A 19,022-nucleotide genomic window follows, 5' to 3' on the forward strand; every position below is an offset into this window, starting at 1 on the left:
TGAGATAATTGTAGAACAAATTAATGTGCGGATTATGCTTATAGCCTATTTGAAGTAAAGTAAGCGATTATATATTTTAGAAAATACTTTCCGTGAATAGTGTGTTTCGTGACTCGGCGCCGCCGAGGGACGTTATCCCTCATACGTTGACGGGTTTAAGGTCATAAGTGCCAGTACTAACAGTAAATATGTAAATACATTAGTAAAACTATTAGTATTATTTCTTACCTTTGATGGTAACAAAAGTATTCAGTAAAATTTAGTTTTCCAACAACAGTTAAGTTCAGTCGTTTGTTGCTAGCCTTCAAATAAGCATTCTGTAGAATCAACACTATAACAATAACGTAAAAATTCTTGTCAAAATTAAGAAGCGTAATGCTCGGAGCTCCGAAGACTACGTAACGCTTACTATTTCAAGTGCTGGATTCAAACTTCAGTATTAATGGAAGTTTCGATGTACAGTAAAGTAAGCTGCATTTTCAGGGAAAACCCGTCGTGAAAGAAGTGTTCGGGAAATTCCCGCAATTGAACCCACAAAGCATCGAAAGTGAATACTTCAACAATAAATCTATTTATTTTACGCTGGAGGATATTTAATTTCATTTTAGACATTTTGAAACATTTACTTTAAAAGAACGGTCTTGCAACAAGTGCTCGGGTAATTCCCGTAATTGAATGCACAAAGCATCGAAAGACCATTTATTTTACGTTAAAAAATATTTAAGACATTTTGATGAATTATGTCTTTGTTTAAATTAATATAGCTATTTGGTATTCATATTTGGCGAACGTCACTGAGGCTCCTAGGATGACTCGATCTACATTTGTTAGTTTGTCTGCCTTTACCACACAGTGTTCAACTTTCGGTCTTTTAAATTTTCAGGATATAAACCAGAGACTAAATTTTCTGTTTAGATTTTGGCAGCATACCAACGTAAAATTACAAAATTGCGCGCTTTTTTTTTTTTTTTTTAAAAAAAGCTGATATCCACTGGCGAAAATCCCGGGGTGATGATGGGGACATATCCCCTACAAACTTGGAACTGTCCCCCTCAATAATCCGACTGGAAATGTGTCTTTTAGGAAGAAATGTGATTATTTGTGTCCAACTGTCACAAAGGAAAGTGAGATGAAATTGATAGCTCCCAGAATAAGCCTCAAATCTATCCGTCTCCCAATGTTGAAGACAATTCTGCTCCCCTACCCATGTTGTCCCGGAGTCCCACACATGGGACATAAAATATGACGATATTATTATTGCTTTACAACTTTAAAATCAGACTGGCAACATTGAAAACTGTTTACAAGTAATGATCATATTTAGATCATCCCTTGTGAACAGTTTTCAATGTTGCCGGTCGGATTTTAAAGTTATAAAGCAATAATAATGTCGTCATATTTTATGTCCTCTGTGGAGGACGCCGGGACCAACATGGGTAATCTTCCTCAGCATTGTTTTTCGCCTTCATAAATATTTTGTACATCGCATATATATATATATATATATATATATATATATATATATATAAAATATAGTATACACCGTCTTACCCGTCCCCCCAATGTTGAAGACGAATTTGCGCCGCTGCTGATATCCATGCTACAAAGCGTAATTTTAGGTCTTTCAAGTTGAAATTTTCAAAGTAGAAGCACGAGAGACTAAATTAGCTGTATATATTTTGGCGGCATAAAATTTCAAAATAGCGGGTATCCATGCTACAAGGTGCAATTTTCGGACGTTTTAAGTTGATATTTTGAGGGTAGAAGCACAAGACATTCTAAATTTGCTGTATAGATTTTTTCGGCGATACAATATAAAATTTCAAAATGGCGGCATTTTTTTCAAAACAGCAGTGAATAGAAAGTTGTTGCAAGTTGTGACAATGACACTCATGAAATGTAAATCATATTTTAACATTTTTACCCCAAAGAGATTGAAATATTTCGAAAAAACTCATACCCGAAAATACCCGAAAAACCCACATAGGCCCAGGTGGGTTGGGTTTTTTAAAAACTACCCGGGTTTTTTCAAACCCTGGTCAACGGTAACACCGAAAGTTGTTGATTTCTGCCACTTCGATTGGATTATCACCTGCATCAACAAATTGAATTCTCAACTTTTTGACCGTCTACACCCTGGTCAAAATTGATGATCCATCAAATAGTTTTCGAGCTTTTTGTTTCTAGAACGGACGGACAATAAATATATGAAATAGTTTCAGTAAACCAAACTCCTCAAAAATAAAAGATAAGTTAAAATCGGCAGGGTTTCTAAATGCAGTCACATTTCCATCTTGGGAGATGGATTCATGGAAATCAATTTCGTAGAGAAAAGGAGGAAAGAGCAAGACAAACATGAAGAAAAGTTGCTACGGTGGAAGTGAAACAGCTGGGAAACTTGGAACGTTGCGGAGTGTGGCTGAAACTGTTTTAGGAACTATGGAAGTTACTTGTTTCAACCGAGGAGAGAAGGGAATGTAGTTAGTCTCCATAATGTAACGGATTTTAAGTAATCTCAGGTATTTACGGTATCTTCACATGCTTTCTCTATGCAAGTTAGATTGAGCCACTTCTCTCACACACGTTGCTAGTACAGTAGAAAGGGATGACAATTTTTGTTTCTTCTCTTCTGCAGCTGTTGGATGCTAATCTCCTGAAATTGAGCTAGGTATCATGTGCATCAAAAGGAACGTCTCGTTGTTTGAATGATTCGGGTATTTCTGTGAACTTGAAGGAATTGCTCTTCGTCTTGTTAGTAGACTGTGCTTTTCCTGCAACAATTTGAATTACCTTCCTGATAACATGTATTTTAGCGTTCATAACTTTACGTATTTGAACTGCAATTTCTGTATTATTTAATAATTATATTTGTGTGAATATGTTCTAATTTCTTAATAAATACATGTATAAGATGCATTAATAGTTACACTGTACTATATTGGCTTGTTGTAGATGGCATGTCCGAATTTTCTTAACGTCTCTAATACACTTTTGAAGTAATGGTCAAACCACATTCCATGAGAACTGTACTAGCAATACTACTTTGATATTCCACATTACTCTTGCTATAACCTTTTTGGAATACGTTCGCCGAGCCTTTCTGGGTTTCTTTAGTGATTGTGTGTGGTTGCACTCCACTGATGGTTATTTGCTTTTGGCATTCACCTACGAAACTTACATCTCGTCGCTAGTCATAATTTAAGAAATTGTTCTTCGTCAGCTTAAGAGCTGACATAAATTATTGAGCACTTTCTGTAGGACTACAATGATTAAATTTGATATGATTCCGAAACTAACCGACAGGAAAATTGCCAAAAGTGAATATTTTTAAGGGGTCTAAAGAGGGGATGAATAATTTCCCCATGTTATTTAAATGGGCCTTCTTTTGAACATAAAATCTCATATTTTAGGTACTTAAAATTGGAATAAAAACTTGAAATTCGGTATGTGTGTACGTTTTCGTTAGCGTTACCTAAGTGAATAATCAGAAATAAAAATTTCCAACCGTAGAGAGGTTTTATGGAGAACTGAAAAATCTTTCCCATGTTATTTATATGGGACGTCTTCTACAACCCAAAATGTTTAGGCACTTCCGGCAGGATTAGAATGATGAAATTTCGCATGATTGTAGTCTTCCAGGACTAACCGACAGGAAAATTGCCAAAAGTGAAGATTTTAATTTTTTAGGGGTCTAAAGGGTGATGAAGAAATTCCCATGCTATTTAAATGGGCGTTTTCTTGGGATACAAAATCTTATCTTTTAGACAGTTGAAATAGGAAAAGAAACAAGACTGTGTGTGGGAGCGAAACCCCCAGATGGGCAAATTCAGGGAATATGAAAAGTTCACGAAATTCACTGTTGATTCAAAGGTCGATAGATAAGAAATGCGAGGTCGTAGGCCGAGCAAACCTGGGTGTATGGGGCGGAGCCCCCAGCTAGCCAAAGGCTAGTATATATATATATATATATATTAGATGAACGTACTGCTGTGTGTAGAAAAATCTTAAACATACATTTTTTATGTCCTTGGTCCCAGGTGTAATTAATTTACTGCAGTGGTTCCCAACCTGTCCTGAAATTTTAGAATTTAAAAACATAATGCTAGTTTTCAGACCGTCAAGTAGCAGCAACAGTGTTCAGCACTAGATATAGTCACTAGTTTTTAGAAACTTAGTATTATTAATAATAAATGTGGTGTCGTGAGCATTTAGCAAAGTGTTCTGTCAATCAAAAAGAGTGGGAACCAGTGACTGAAAGAGATACAGTTTTCAGTATTGACCGACAAGGGAACATATATTGATAGTAGCGTTGCCAAATCAGACAATGTGCAATCAATAGAGGAGTGAAAAAAAGTGAGAAATCCAAAGTTTTACGAGCCGACACGCAGAAACACAGGAGATACAGAGGAGAGGAGGATCTAGAATCATGTGAAGATAGCAGTGCAAAAAATACACTGACACAGAAAACTCCAAAATGATTAAAGTAATCAAAATGATATTTACACAACAGTATAGTAAACAAACATTGTACCCACAGACATGCTCAATAACATCATATGTAATGCAGTGGTGCCAACTGAGCACGAAATGGAGTTTTGTTAAATGGCACGGAACACAAATTATAATACCTAGAAAATCTAATTAGGGGTAGAACCATACCTGTGAAGTCGTGATGTACAGTGTTGCCAACGTTTTCTTCACTCCTATCGATTGCACATTGATTGATTGGGCAATGCTACTATCAATATAAGATGTTCCCTTGTGAATACGGTAAGCTAATTGAAAAACCATTCAAATTTTAAAGTGCTGCACTTTGGCCTAAAATGCGTGAAGTTGGTGCGCTGACCATACATCATCCATCACTTGGATAATCGTTCGTGGGATGTGCACTAGAGAATTTAGTAGTACCTGTCGGATAAGAGCTTATTTAGATTTGTCAGATTCATCTACCATCAGCAATGGAATTCCTTAAGGTTCTCCTTTGGGGCCATTACTTTTTTTATATTTTTTAATTGGTTACCTGCCAAGAGGTTTAAAACATTCTGACATATTACTTTATGTAGAAGGACACGGTTGCTCAGTGGTAGAGCTCTTACCTCTGGCGCATGGAACCTGGTTCGATCCCCGCCAAGTAAGCTTGTGGTGGACAACATCATGTCCGTGGGTTTTCTCGAAATACTCCCACAAATTCTTCCATCATTTACTTGCCTTAATCATCTGTCTCCCTTAGCTCAATGGGCATAAACGTGGGACGTTAAACTGACAGATTTCATTTGATTTTACTCTATGCTGACAACATTAAACTTTTTAGAATAGTAACATATTGTCCTCAATATTATTTACGAGATGATTTTAAGTAGAACTGTTGCATGGTGTAAAAATAATTGTGACACATACATTTAAAAACTGTGTATGACATACATTAATAAATCTCAGTATTAAATTAGTCAGTATGAAATAGGACAGTGTTTTGAAAAAGGTTGATGCAGTAACAGATCTAGGTGTAATTTTTGATAACTCTTTATGTTTTAATGAACATACGCGAAACGTAACGAAGCGAAGAAAATAATAGGTTATCTGTTTAATCGATGGCCAGCGTTTTGTCAACCGGATACATATATATTTCCGTACAAATTGTTGGTAAGATCAAAATTAGAATATGCATCAATAGTCTGGAATAGCATTACACAGACTTGTGAACAAACTTGAAATGACTCAAAAATATTTTTGTTAGAATGTTACGTTCTAAGTTAGGTTCTGATTATTATTCCGATTCCCTAATGAACCATAAGAAGATAGCAGGAAAAGTTATTTGACAAGCGCTGTTATGTGAACTATATTAAAAAATAATAATACGGTACAAGAGCTTGCTTATTGTTTGAACCGAATGACGAAAAATGTTTGTCACAAGGCTTTTATTTAACTATAATTACTGTAAATATATTAGAATTATTATTTTATTTTTATTTCTTAGTGTGTTTTAGGAATTGACGCTGACTACTGTATATTGTCAGAGCCTATATTTTTATCCGTGTATAACACTACAATTATAACATTGAATTGTAAGTTTAGATGCTATATTTTGGCCTTCAGCGTTCTCAGCACGTTAATAAAGATCATTTTTATTATCAAGTATAATAATGTATTAGTGACGAAGTCTTCACTTCATGCGGTTATTATTTACAGCATTATATCCATTCCAGACTACTGTGACCCCTCCGCCGAGTAAGAAAGCGAAACAGGAAAACAACCAACCGGAGGTAAATGGATGCATTCAGACTGAAAGTATAGGCACGTTGCCGCTTACGCCAGAACAAAAGCGAAAAATTGCTTTCAAGGAAACACAAGCCAGGATAATAAAACAGGCGAAGAAAACACCGGCATTGCATTCAAACATTGGACATACGTGGTTCAAGGCTTTAGAACCCGAGTTCAGAAAACCCTACTTTGAAAAGGTAAGTATTGATCAGTCAGCTGATGCGTTTTCAGGATGAAGCGTATAGACGCGGTTACATGTTTCCTTTTCTCTCTCTCTCTCTCTCTCTCTCTCTCTTTTTGTCTACTAAGTAATCATACTTCTGAGCGAACATTTCTTGGTGTGAAGCTATATAGTAAGGTAATTAATGTATATTATTATTATTATAATATAAGAAGTACAAATTAGCAAACTGAACTAAGCTTCGTAGGTTGAGACTAACAGCAATGAAAGCAGTTGTACTGTTTTGCATTCTTTTGGAATGCGATGACGCACTGGTAGTTCTTGTTTCTGTGTGCACAAGTTCGATTCCGGGTTTGATTTAAGTTGACTACAAACATCGTGATTGTTGTCTTCTGTGGGTGCCTGCGTTTCCTCCTTTAATTCATTGTTATTCTCTTGGAGTCTGTTTTAGTTTCTTTGAAGTTTGACGCTCCTTTTCAGCATCAACTATATGAGACGTGGACCTGCAGTTTAAGGTAGAGTGCTCTCCTACCGGGGAATGAAACCCAGGACCATATCTAATAAAAGCGCAAGCGCTAGCCACTGAACCAGCAAGGAGGGCTTTTTTTTAAGCTATTGTGGTTTAATAATTTTATATTCATGATGCAGTTTGAAAATTTGACCTTCGTTTATTTATTTTACTTTAACGTCGTAAGATTATGCACCAAGGCTAAGAAAGACTGTGATGATGAGATGAATGATAATGGTGGAATGACAAAGGTAGGAGGAAATGTGACAACCGCGAGGAAAAACCATGCACACGGCGTTTGTTCACAACAAAGCTCACTTTGCCGGAGCTTGTATCTAATTAGAGATCCCCAAGCCACAGGTAGCCGCTCTATCACTGAGCCATCGCGTCGTGAGTTCCGTTGAGTAAAAGGATATGGAGATAATTTATATCGTAAACCTAACGAATTTTCAATTTAGTCCATTCAGATCGATAACTTTTAAACCCTCTTGTGTTTTAGAATTCGTTGTTTATATATGTAAAGTGAGACTGTTAGTTCATAAGAGACCTTTAACTCTGTTCGTGTTGCGCAATGTCTTAAACAAAAACATGACATACCAAATTGCATGTCCCGAATTTAATTCTAGTGTTCTGAATTTCCAAACTCACTGGAAGTCAATCGTTTACCCCCTTCTAAAGTTGAGAAAGAAATTTTGGGGTTAAAATTCTAAGTACTATAACAAAGTTCAAACCTAGATGGTCTAATGGTGAATGTTTCGTGATAGACCGGAAATCGTCTATTTAATGCAGAAGTTGAAGTGTAGAAGTGAAATATGGTAGCTTTTGATTGAGCTTTGGAACGTAAGCAGTAAAACAAGGAACTCTTATCCAGATTTTTTTTTCAAGTCGAAATTAGTTTTACATTGAACAGTGTTAGTTTAGAGATAAAGGAAACTTGCGAGGAACATTTTTGGAATCAAATTTCTTGTCGTGTATACCTCCCAACTAGGCAGAGATGCCTATATTCCAGTTTTAGAATTTTTCTATGTTTTTCCTCATTCACACCATGCAGATGCCGGGATGGTACCTAGCATATAGGTCCCAGGCCTCATCCTTCCCTTTTCTCGGAAAGTGTGATCGCCAAGGGACGTCATCTCTCATACGTGACTGGCTAACATGGCCATGGATGCCGAAAGCCCAGATATCTAATTCCTTAATTCATTTTTAGATACATTGCCTTCCGTTCTGTTGCAAGAGTTGAAAATCTAGTTAAAATAAAGAATTTCTTTTAATTTTATGATAGCACAGTAGACTTCCTAACTATAGAAATTCTTCTACTGAAGAGGAAAATGTTAGTTTTTCATTTCACATAGGGTATATTATCAATCAAGGGCATTGTGCATCACTTACTGCTGCCGCCGGGCAGAACGTTTAACCCGAATCTGTACTGTCGACAATTAGCGCGAGTGCACCTAGTTATTTAAAAGAAACGACCAAAACTGGTCAACAGAAAGGGTTTCGTGTACCGCGCTGACAATGCTATACTGCATACCCGTCAGAAACTTAGTGAACGTGGCTTCGAGCTTTTAATTCATCCATCATATACCACTGATCTGGCACTGTCAAACTATCATTTTTTTTCGATCTCTTAAGAACTCCCTGAATGGTATTTAGTTAGTTTAAAAAGAAGAAAATATGTTAAAATGACATTACTCATTGTTTGACCAAAACCATACAGGTTCTATAAAGGTAACCAAGAAAGTTCTGTCGCTTTTTTCACCCACCACCACGGAACATTGATGTGTCACTTAAGACGTACCTGGAAGATCAAAAATAGTTCCCATCAGCATCGACAACCTTTTGCCAACGTTCTGGGAGGCCACGGAATCCTTCGCGGTAGAACTTGGTGGGCCATGAAGCGAAGAAAATATCAAGCGCATTTTGCAACCCTACTATCCATTTGAACTGGCTTCCTCTAAGATGATTGTCCAAGGAATGGAACAGGTGATAATCGGATGGTGCAATGTGCGGGAAATATGGCGGATGCAATAGCGTTTCCCATCCAAGACGTAGAATGGGGTCCCGGGTCATCCTAGCCACGTGGGGCGTAGCGTTGTCCTGTAACAGATTTGCGATTCAGAAGTGCTGGCTTCATAGTTTTGAGTTTCTTGAACACGGCTCAACTGCTGACAGTACACAGTTGCATTGATGTTCTGACCAATTGGTAGCGGTCCCCGAGCAGTTCACCAAATACACAGGACCTTCTTCTTGTGCAGTGCTGATTTCGGCTGTTTTGGTACCGGTTCATGAGATGCTAAGCGATGCTGACGGTGCCGTGGAACTTTGTACAGGACCCACTTCTCATCACATATCAACACTCCGTTGAGAAATGGCTCCTTCCTCAGACATTACAATAAATAAACACAGGTGTCTGCTCGCGGTAGCTTCTGGCCAGGATTCAATTCATGTGGGACGCATCGACCCAACTTGTAGTGCTTCCCAAGTTGATGGAGGTGCTGCTGAATGGTTTCTTCGCTCACAGTGAATTGTAGTCCCAGTTTCTGACATGTCTGGCCACTTTTCACGCCAATTGCTGCCTGAAGATCTTCACTTTGTACATGTAATCTTCTGTTACGTGGTGCGTCTTCGAATATTTCGTTACCGTCATTAAACTTGTTAAACCACCACTGCACTGTTCGCGTAGTCACGACACCCTCTCCAAAGGCCTGGCATATCTTCCGCCTTGCTGCAGTGGCGTTTGACCCCAGTTTGAACTCATACAGCATACACGCCCTTACGACGCTCTGTGTAGGTTCCATGTTCACTCTGTCCTTACGCATATCCACGGTGTAACTAAACTGCCACAACCACGTAGTATGTTGGATAGACTCTCACCAACAACTAACCTTCGCGTTATCTCCATTCGCATTCAACTTACGGTGTGAGGGCCAATTTTAAACACAGACCTCACAAAAAGCGACAGAACTTTCTTAGTCACCCTTAAATAATACAGGATTATAGTGTCATTGGAAAAATGTCAGGTCATTGAACAAAATATTACATTATGTGGTTTTGTGTTTTCAAATCATAATGAATGCATTCTCTATTTTGACTTCCAGTTTCTCAATAGTTTTTAGACAACGTAATATTTCCAACAGGTTTCTTTTCTTTTGTAACTTTATTCATATCGGAGTAGACCTATGCCCCTTGACTTTTGATACACTTGGTATTATGATGTTATATGCTATTATAATTACTAATGCCTCTTGAATTTATATTTAGTATACTATGTATCTGTTTGATGTTAATTTTGCAGTGTGTCACTGCATTCAATCTCTATATTTTAGTACCTGATTATAAGAGAAGCTATTACTGGCCGTAATTCGATAAGTAAATTTAAAGAACTATTTTGTAAAATTTGATAATGTCTCATGCACTCTGCTGTTGTAAGAAATTTCACCAAAAGCGATGCATGTGAGTGGGATGAATCACAACCTCTCACGTAATTATACAGAAATTATTATAGTTTCAGAACTGTACAAAATCTTTTAACCTTATGGTGTGAAGCCCCCAAGTGAATCAAAGTAGCTTTAGGTGTGTTCCTGACGAATCACGTACCCCATTGTTTCTATGGAAGTCCACCAGACATCGACATTGTTTGTAGGAAAACCATGATGAACAAGGTGCCGATTACCATACCTCACACATGTTCGATGGACATATCAAGCGGCTGTTCAACTCAAGAAAGCGCTGGTACACGTCGTTGCTCGAATGTGAAGCTTACATATTCCTAAATACATGTAGCCGGACATTGTCCTATTGAAATTGGACCTTAATGAGTAGTAGCAGAGATTTTATGTCGTATCCAGTAACACCTCACACCCATCATATGTCATTCGGCCGTTATGACGCTCAACAAGCAGATAACTAACGTCTAAGGCGTATATGGCCATCACTGTATTACAAGTTGAAGCATAACTCTCCCTTAAATACAACTACCTGCCATTCACTATTTCTACGACTCTGTTCATGCGTCCACTGTAGCAATTCAGTTGTAATTAGGTAACGGATGCAAACATGTGCGTACCACAAGCCCAGAATTCAGCAGATGCTATCGAACCATGTAAAGGCAAGTCCACACACGTTACCGTGCTCCGGCGTCGAGTTCACTGTGGGCAACACTATACGGTTGGTGACCATGAGGAAAATTGTCATCCCATGATCTCACATTGTGCAGTTGTCACTGCGTATGATTCTCTCCTGTTTACTGTTTCTACGCACACGCCACTGTTGTGATGACGTGTTCTGTACGGGCGTGAATTACGCGATACGAGAGGCCACCTTTTCGTTGTGCGATCACGCGATCCCATTCAAACTCAGTCATCTGTTTATATTATGCCCTTTTACGTTGACGAGGCATAACGACGCTTGCTGATGGTTGCATTCGCTTGTTCACATTCCACTACCAGAATGCTGCCTCGGACGCATACAACGAAGAACTCGGAAAGCAGTTCCGCTAAGCTGTAATCGTTTGTACATCGTATATACTTCTTTAGATTCTGTAAGTGTGGACGTTTTCTCATTCCTTTTTGGTGCTGCAATTTTGACAAACAGCAGTGTAGTAAAGACTTTCTATTTCAAGTGTGTCCCTGCTGGCGCTTCTGTCGATGTGTGTTTTCCCGTACCTCCCTCGAAAGGGGAGGTGCAAGTTGCTGTAGCCGAGATCCTTCCCGATATGGACTGGTTTGCCACATTGACGGTCTTCACTGTGCATTTCTTGTTAGCCACTCTAATCACCTACGATCTTCACTAGGCAAGACCAAACTACTGAATGACAAATTGGCAACACAGTCGAGATCATTCACTTCTTTCTCCAAAGCCAAGACAAAGTTTCCTCTGCAAATGGGATGGCGGGGTGGTGCCAAAGTATTTTTCATATATTTTCCAGGGGCACACTTGAAATAGAAAGGCTCTAGGTGTAGAGTGCATGTACAGTGCCAGCACTTGGGTATCGAATGATTTTTATTGTTAAGGTTTCCCTAAATATTTCATTTTGATATGTTCCTTAAGATGGCTTTTCCTTGTATTTGATATTCACAACCATGAGCTTAGTAGTCGAGTGTGTATATATAATACTAAAAGAGTTTAAATTTAGAATTACCTATCAAAATAATATAAATAACTGAATATTTCATATCTCTCTCTCCCTCCCTCCCTCTCTCTCTCTCTCTCTCTCTCTCTCTATATATATATATATATATATATATATATATATATACCTTGTTCTGTGTGTTTGTGTATATGTGTGTGTGTGTGTGTGCGTGTGCATGCGCACTCTCTCCCACGTTAAGCTGTAAATCAATGTAGCTCGGTGCTGAGCAAAATCCTAAACTCCAAATCAGCTAACCAAACATTTATTGACCATTTGTCTCGTTTGATGTATAGCAGTTGGACATTATTATTTTTTTTTTCTTTCTTTCATATTCTTACCCACCAACAATGGTAACCTATTCTAGTAAATATTCACTTATGATATAGGTAAACTCGACTTTAGTGTACTTGGCTTTCGTGCAACCGCTTTCTTTCTCTTCTTCATAGCTAAGTTCGTTTTTGGTAAGCGAAAGGAAAAGCTGCACCATATATCCACCAGAAGAAAATGTTTGGACATGGACGCGTATGTGTCAAATTCAAGATGTTAAAGTGGTCATTTTAGGTCAAGATCCGTACCACAATCCTAAACAAGCACATGGTGAGTGAAATTTAATATCACAAAACTTCTTTATACTATCCACGGCATTGTTTGTCGATTTGTAAGTATACACAATCATATTTTTCAAGAACTAACCTCGTGGCAAATAAGCAAACTATGTAACTGTAATTTCTGTATGAGTACCGATGCTTTTCATATCTTGCACTTGATTTGAAAATCATGTAAAACATGTTACGTATTTTCTGTATGTATTATAGCAGTAAAAAATACGTAACCCACATTAAAAAGTTTAGTTTGAGGTTTTTATTTTTAGTTTATTTTTAGATTAAAATGTTCATCCAAGAAACCTGTATGAAACATCGTTGACCCGCGGTACACCCTTAGTGAGCACTGATATAAAGATTCTCTTAAATCTTTACATTACTAGCAAATTAATACTGTATCTTACACTATTAAGGTCCATTCTGATACAATGCTCTGTTCATCTTCGTATTTCTGAGGTCCGATCAGTAGATGCTTGCTTTTAAGTATGTACAGTCATTATCTTTACTATACAGGTAACCAAGAAAGTTATATCGCTTTTTCACCAACCAACTTCGAACATCGATATGTCACCTAAGACGAAAATGTAAGATCAGAAATAGTCCCCATCAGCATCGACGACCTTCTGCCAACGTTCTAGAAGACCATGAATTCCATCGCGGTAGAACTTGGTGGGCCGTGAAGCGAAGAAAGTATCAAGCACATTTTGCATCTCGAGAAAGGACTTGAACTGGCGTCCTCTAAGATAATTGTCCAAGGAATGGAACAGGTGATAATCGGAAGTACAATGTCCGGGAAGTATGGCGGATGCAATAGTGTTCTCATCCAAGGTAGAATGGTGTCCTGGGTCATCCTAGCCACGTAGGGCTTAGCGTTATCCTATAACAGGAAGACCCTTTGCGATTCAGAAGTGCTGACTCCAGAGTTTTGAGTTCTTCTTGAACACGGCTCAACTGCTGACAGTACACAGTTTTATTGATGCTCTGACCGGCTGGTAGCAGTTCCCGAGCAGTTCACCAAAACACAGAAGGACCTTTATGGTGCGGTGCGGATTTCGGCTGTTTTGGAACCGGTTCATGGGATGCTAAGCAATGATGACGGTGCCGTGGAGCTTCGTACAGGACCCACTTCTCATCACGTGTCAACACTCCGTCGCGAAATGGCATCTTCCTCAGATGAGACAGCAAAGAAGCACAGATGTCTGTTCTCATTGTCTTCCGGCCCGGAGTCATGTGGGACCCATCGACCCAACTTGTAGTGCTTTTCAAGTTGATGGAGGTGCTGCTGAATGGTTTCTTTACTCACAGTGAATTGTAGTCCCAGTTTTTCACATGTCTGGCCACTTTTCGCGTTAATTGCTGCCTGAAGATCTTCATTTTGTACATGTATTAGTCTCCCGGCACGTGGTGCGTCTTCGAGTGTTTCATCGCTGTCCTAAAACTTGTTAAACCACGGTTGCACTGCTGTTAAATCACAACACCCTCACTAAAGACCTGGCATATCTTCCGGCCCGCTGGAGCGGCGTGTGACTCGTTTACAGCAGCATATACGCCCTGATGACGCTCTGTGGAGGTCCCTTGTTTACTCTGTCCTTACACAAGTTCATGGTGTAATTGAACTGCCACAACCAGGTAGTATGTTGGACAAACCCACACCAACAGCTGACCTTCGCCTTATATCCATTCGCATTCAAATCACGGTTTGAGGGCCAATTGAACATAGATCTCCATGAAAAGCGACAGAACTTTCTTGGTTACCTTTACACAGTAGATGATGAATATGTGCAAGGCCATGTATAGGAATATATCAGCAGTAATAGTCTCAAGTAGAAAGTTCTACTACATTTTACCTATTGCCATTGCCATTTTGCATGTGAGTTTTATTACTGCAGTAGTTTTCTACTATTGTAGTTTTTTTATATACATGAAAATAAGAGCTTTGTAAGAGACGTTGGTATGTGGTAAGCTTATCGATGTAATGTGAATAATGATTTTTTTAAAATACCAATTTTTTTATATTAGTACATTATTATTATTATTGTTATTATTTATAGTATTAATGTACCTTATGAAATCATTATTTTATATACTTCTTAAATTGTGTATACTACATGTGTGTGAGATTTCTGTATGCGGAAGATTTTTTTTTTTTTTTTTTTTTTTTTTTTTTTTTTTTTTTTTTTTTTAGCATTCACGATATAAAATATGAGGATTTTGTTTTAAAACGTAAGCAAAATGTAAGCAAGAAATATTGGTGGCTCGTATTGATTCCCAAAATATCTGCTCTTTTCAGTCGAAGGTTTTTTTAGTCGTCAGTAAGTTTTTATTTTATTTAGTATTTGTTTAATCTGTTTATATTGGACGTCCTTTTCTCATACCGTCCAGTTACTCCGTTCTTGCCTTTTTACTCGTGCTCAACTTTCCAGATGGATTTGTTAAATCCATTTTGAGTGGAAGTCCAGAATATTATGAAGAATAAAATTAAACTATATGCAAAGTTAGTGTAAGCTTCAGGAACATATTACAACTATAGATATTACGAAATAAATGATGATTTTCTGATACCAGAAGAGTTATCGTGACTGCTTTGTGATCGAGATTTCCAGAATTGAAAAAATTGCAAGTCCTACTATTCTGTTGTTGATTTTGTTTTCATGCTTTACCGATGAATACTAATACTGAATGCTAAGCAAATAATTAATCCACAAGTAGTTAGTTAGTTTTTGTAATAAGCTGTATGACCACAGCTTTCAAACAGATTTGAGGGATGCGAAACTTCAAACCATTAGGAATTGGACAGAGCTTCTTCGTAGCGCAAAGTCTTCCCAAGAATTCACAGCACTGCAGTAATATTATATAAACGAGTTAGCCATGTTCTCTTTTTTTTTTCTCCTTTTTTTTATGAATACGAATTTTACCTGTAAATCATAGAAAACTAATCACATTGTTGTGCCTATTTTGAACCTCAGTATGCTATAAATTATATAAAATGGTATACACTTTCATTTATCTCATTTATCAGTTGTCAAAGGCCTGAGTCATTTCCTTTCTAAGATTCCTTTTTTTGCATTCAACGAATGACAAGAAATCATCCTTTAGATACGACATATATATATTATGCAGGCAACTTCTTACATTAATACATTAAGAATTTAACGTCACGTCACAATATCTATGTATATATTTATGTACATCAGCGTAATATATTCACGATATTAGAGAACCTTCCTTGATCATTTTCGCATGCATTCACTATGGTAAGTAGATATAGTTTCTTCAAAGCACACCTCTTCTAATTATCAGAAATTTCCGTATTTGTCAAGTGAAAAGCTGCAGTTCTGTTTGTGGCAAGACCTTGGATGCATTTCTCAGATGCATTTGTGGTTTCGTATGATAGTGTATGTAAATTATTTCTTTCGAGCCGTACTCTAGGGAATACAGAAAAGTAATGCAACAACATGCAACACACACATAGAGAGAGCGCGAGAGCGAGAAAGCAAGCAAATAACATAATCAAGCAAGATACTTTGTAACTGTGACATGTAAAAGATAGTGTGTCTATCCATTAGTTGCAGCTTCCTGTTCATCATGCGAAACTTCTTAGTTTTACTATTCCATCTTCCTGCTTGCAATTTCTTGTATATAGTATCCAAACTTCTATTAGATTTCCTAGAACTTCTACAAACATGGCAAACTAATTATGATTCCTAGAACTCGAAATGCAGTTAAACAAGAGAATTTCATTAATTCGGGAAATAATTTGATTTAGGTATGTTTAAAGACGTAATTTAAGACGTTTTTGCGTGTTCTGTTTGTGACAAATTTCATTACTCCCAGCCACGTAGTTTCACATTCCGAACGATTTCAAATTATCGAACTGATTATCATATCCACAGTTGATGACAGCAATGCAAGTTCCGCTTAACCACGCATATAGGAATGTAAACAACCATGATATATGTGTTTACCTTTCAATAATTGCGACCGAAAGGAACGGATGGAACCTTTCGAATATTAGTCGTGAAAAGCTAGGACACAAGCTTAATTTTTAAAATGCCTTTTGCGCTCTGATTGCAATAACCACCACCTATTGGCGGTTAAAATCCTGATCTCTAATTTGCTGGGAACAACTTGTAACCAATTGAGCTAGCTACCAGTGGCACAACATCCTTGTGTTTAATATCTTACTGCAACCCTACAGACCAGCCAGCAAATTGTCACAGTAAAACGAATGCTTAAACTCTCGCAGTGATTATTTGTGTAATAAGTCAAAGGATGAAATTTTCAGTAGATTGGGCCAAGTAATTTAAACGTATGAATTCGTTCTCTTGTTTCATTATTTCTTTGTTATTCACTTTTACCGCATTCCATAACTTAAAGGGGTTAACCAAGAGTTAAACATAATATCTCATTTTATTTTTAAAGTTTTCAAGAAAACTTTAAAGTATTACAAAATTTTTCGTTAATTTTGTTCTACTGTGGTGACTCACACATTTTTCCAACATTTTGCCCCCAATTATTATGATGCGTATTACATATAGGCCTACACTGTATATTTCCGACAGCTATGTGAAAACACATGCGTTCTTACAAAATCATTGTGTAAAATACGTAGTTATCAAGGACAAGAATAAAATTGCCCAATTACATTTGGTTGGGAATCATCCTGAATTATTTCCTATTCCGTGGTTCACATAGAAACAGCTGACTGACTTGTTATACAGGCACTATGCCATTCGCTGTTAGCCAATATAACGACTGACTGAGGATCAACAGAATAAAAAAGAAAAAAAAGAAAAACTTTGAACTCGCCGCTGTTACCTACCAAATCTGTGCGTAGTATTTACACATGGGCATTGTGCATTCGTAAGAGTATAATTAATCTTAGAATCTATGGCAAATACACTTATGTTTTTATCATATAAAACACAAAACAGATACAAAAACAAAATTAGCAGCGAATATCACACCAGATGCTTTACCTACAGGATCCGACAATAAATTGAACGACAAAGCGTATGGGTGGCACTGGAAAAGCTTAACACGAAGAATCTGTATTGGGCGTTCTTATTCCAGGGGCAACTCCCCCCCCCCCCATATATGCAGTGCTGAAGTATGTGCAATCTTGGAGAACGACTTCATCAATAGTGCTTCCCTGTAGTATGGAAGTCTATCATAATTTCAAATGTGCAATGAAACTCATTTATAATTTATGAAATTGAGCTCAAACATGAATATACTAGCCCTTCCGTTTCTTAAGCGGCTACCACACGGGCTTTTAATGCAATTGGTCCCGAGTTCAATTCCCAGCGGGAGAGCGGTGAAATTTGAATACATTGTGGTATTTCGGATTGACCTGAAATTGTAGATCGGCGTCTCATATAATCTCAGTTCTGAAAAGGGACAGTAATTTTTAAAAAGAAAGAAAAACCAAAAGCTTAGAACTACATGTGGTCAACTCCCCTCTTTCCTTTCAGATATACTTCTGTCACCAGTAAGAGACGGGTCATGACACTGGAACTAAGTTGACGATAGTGATTCTGAATGGAAAATTGGCTTTTCAAATAGTTTTTTTTTTTTTTTTCCTCAAAACACAATCAACTCCCTTTCCACCCAATATATTTGTGGCGTCGCTATTGAAACACTGGTACTATCAATGGAAAGTCAACAGGTTTCTGATTCCGAGTCCGGAAATTGTTAGATCTGTTTCTTAAGATTTAATTGAAGCCCGGAAGATTCCTGAAATGAAAAGAAATAGTTTCTAAGTTCCAGGTCCCAGCCATATCCTTCAGGCTAAAGGAGGACACCAAAACTGATTTTTCTAAACCGGTTTCTGATTTTTAATTTAAAAAACTGTTTTGCCCATCCCTAATGATAATGAAGTAATTGGTGGAATGGGAATGGGGGAGGGATAGAACTTCGAGAAAACCTACAGGAGCGATAGTGTCCACTACATAAAGTCTCTGGCATTCGAAATGATAAAAAAAAATCTAGTATTAGTAGTAGTATTCGACATGATTGGAGGGGCAAAGCTCAAAGGACAGCTCTTCGACAACAGATATTGAAGCTACTATACGGTAAAATTGTGCTACCATTCATGTGCAGGGCATAAGATTTTATTTCATATATATGTCAACTACAGATGCAGGAGCTTGATTAAAAAAAAAAAAAAAAAAAATCAAAGGTGATACTTATTTATTTTTTTTTTTTTTTTCTTTTTTCTGCCTGGGTGGTTACAACGAGTTTTCTACTTAGAACGAATTATTTTTAGAGCTATGTTAGTAATAACTGTTCTGAAATTGTGGTAGACTTAGTGGTTCAAACTTATCATTTAGAATTTATGCT

The 19,022-nt window shown here is 37.4% G+C and overlaps 1 protein-coding gene across 1 annotated transcript in view; it reads left to right on the forward strand.

Moving 5' to 3' along the window:
* Positions 1-19,022, forward strand: part of LOC145666761 (uracil-DNA glycosylase-like) — a 76,920-nt gene that overhangs the window by 40,862 nt on the left and 17,036 nt on the right. Inside the window, exons 2-3 of the mRNA XM_081734314.1 lie at positions 6,204-6,455; positions 12,525-12,675. Of these exons, the coding sequence (XP_081590440.1) occupies positions 6,204-6,455; positions 12,525-12,675 (403 nt within the window). The remainder of the gene's footprint in view (positions 1-6,203; positions 6,456-12,524; positions 12,676-19,022) is intronic.

This window comes from Thermobia domestica, chromosome 12, assembly GCF_964235325.1.
Source record: "Thermobia domestica chromosome 12, izTheDome1.hap1.1, whole genome shotgun sequence".
In the NCBI taxonomy this organism is placed as follows: domain Eukaryota; kingdom Metazoa; phylum Arthropoda; class Insecta; order Zygentoma; family Lepismatidae; genus Thermobia; species Thermobia domestica.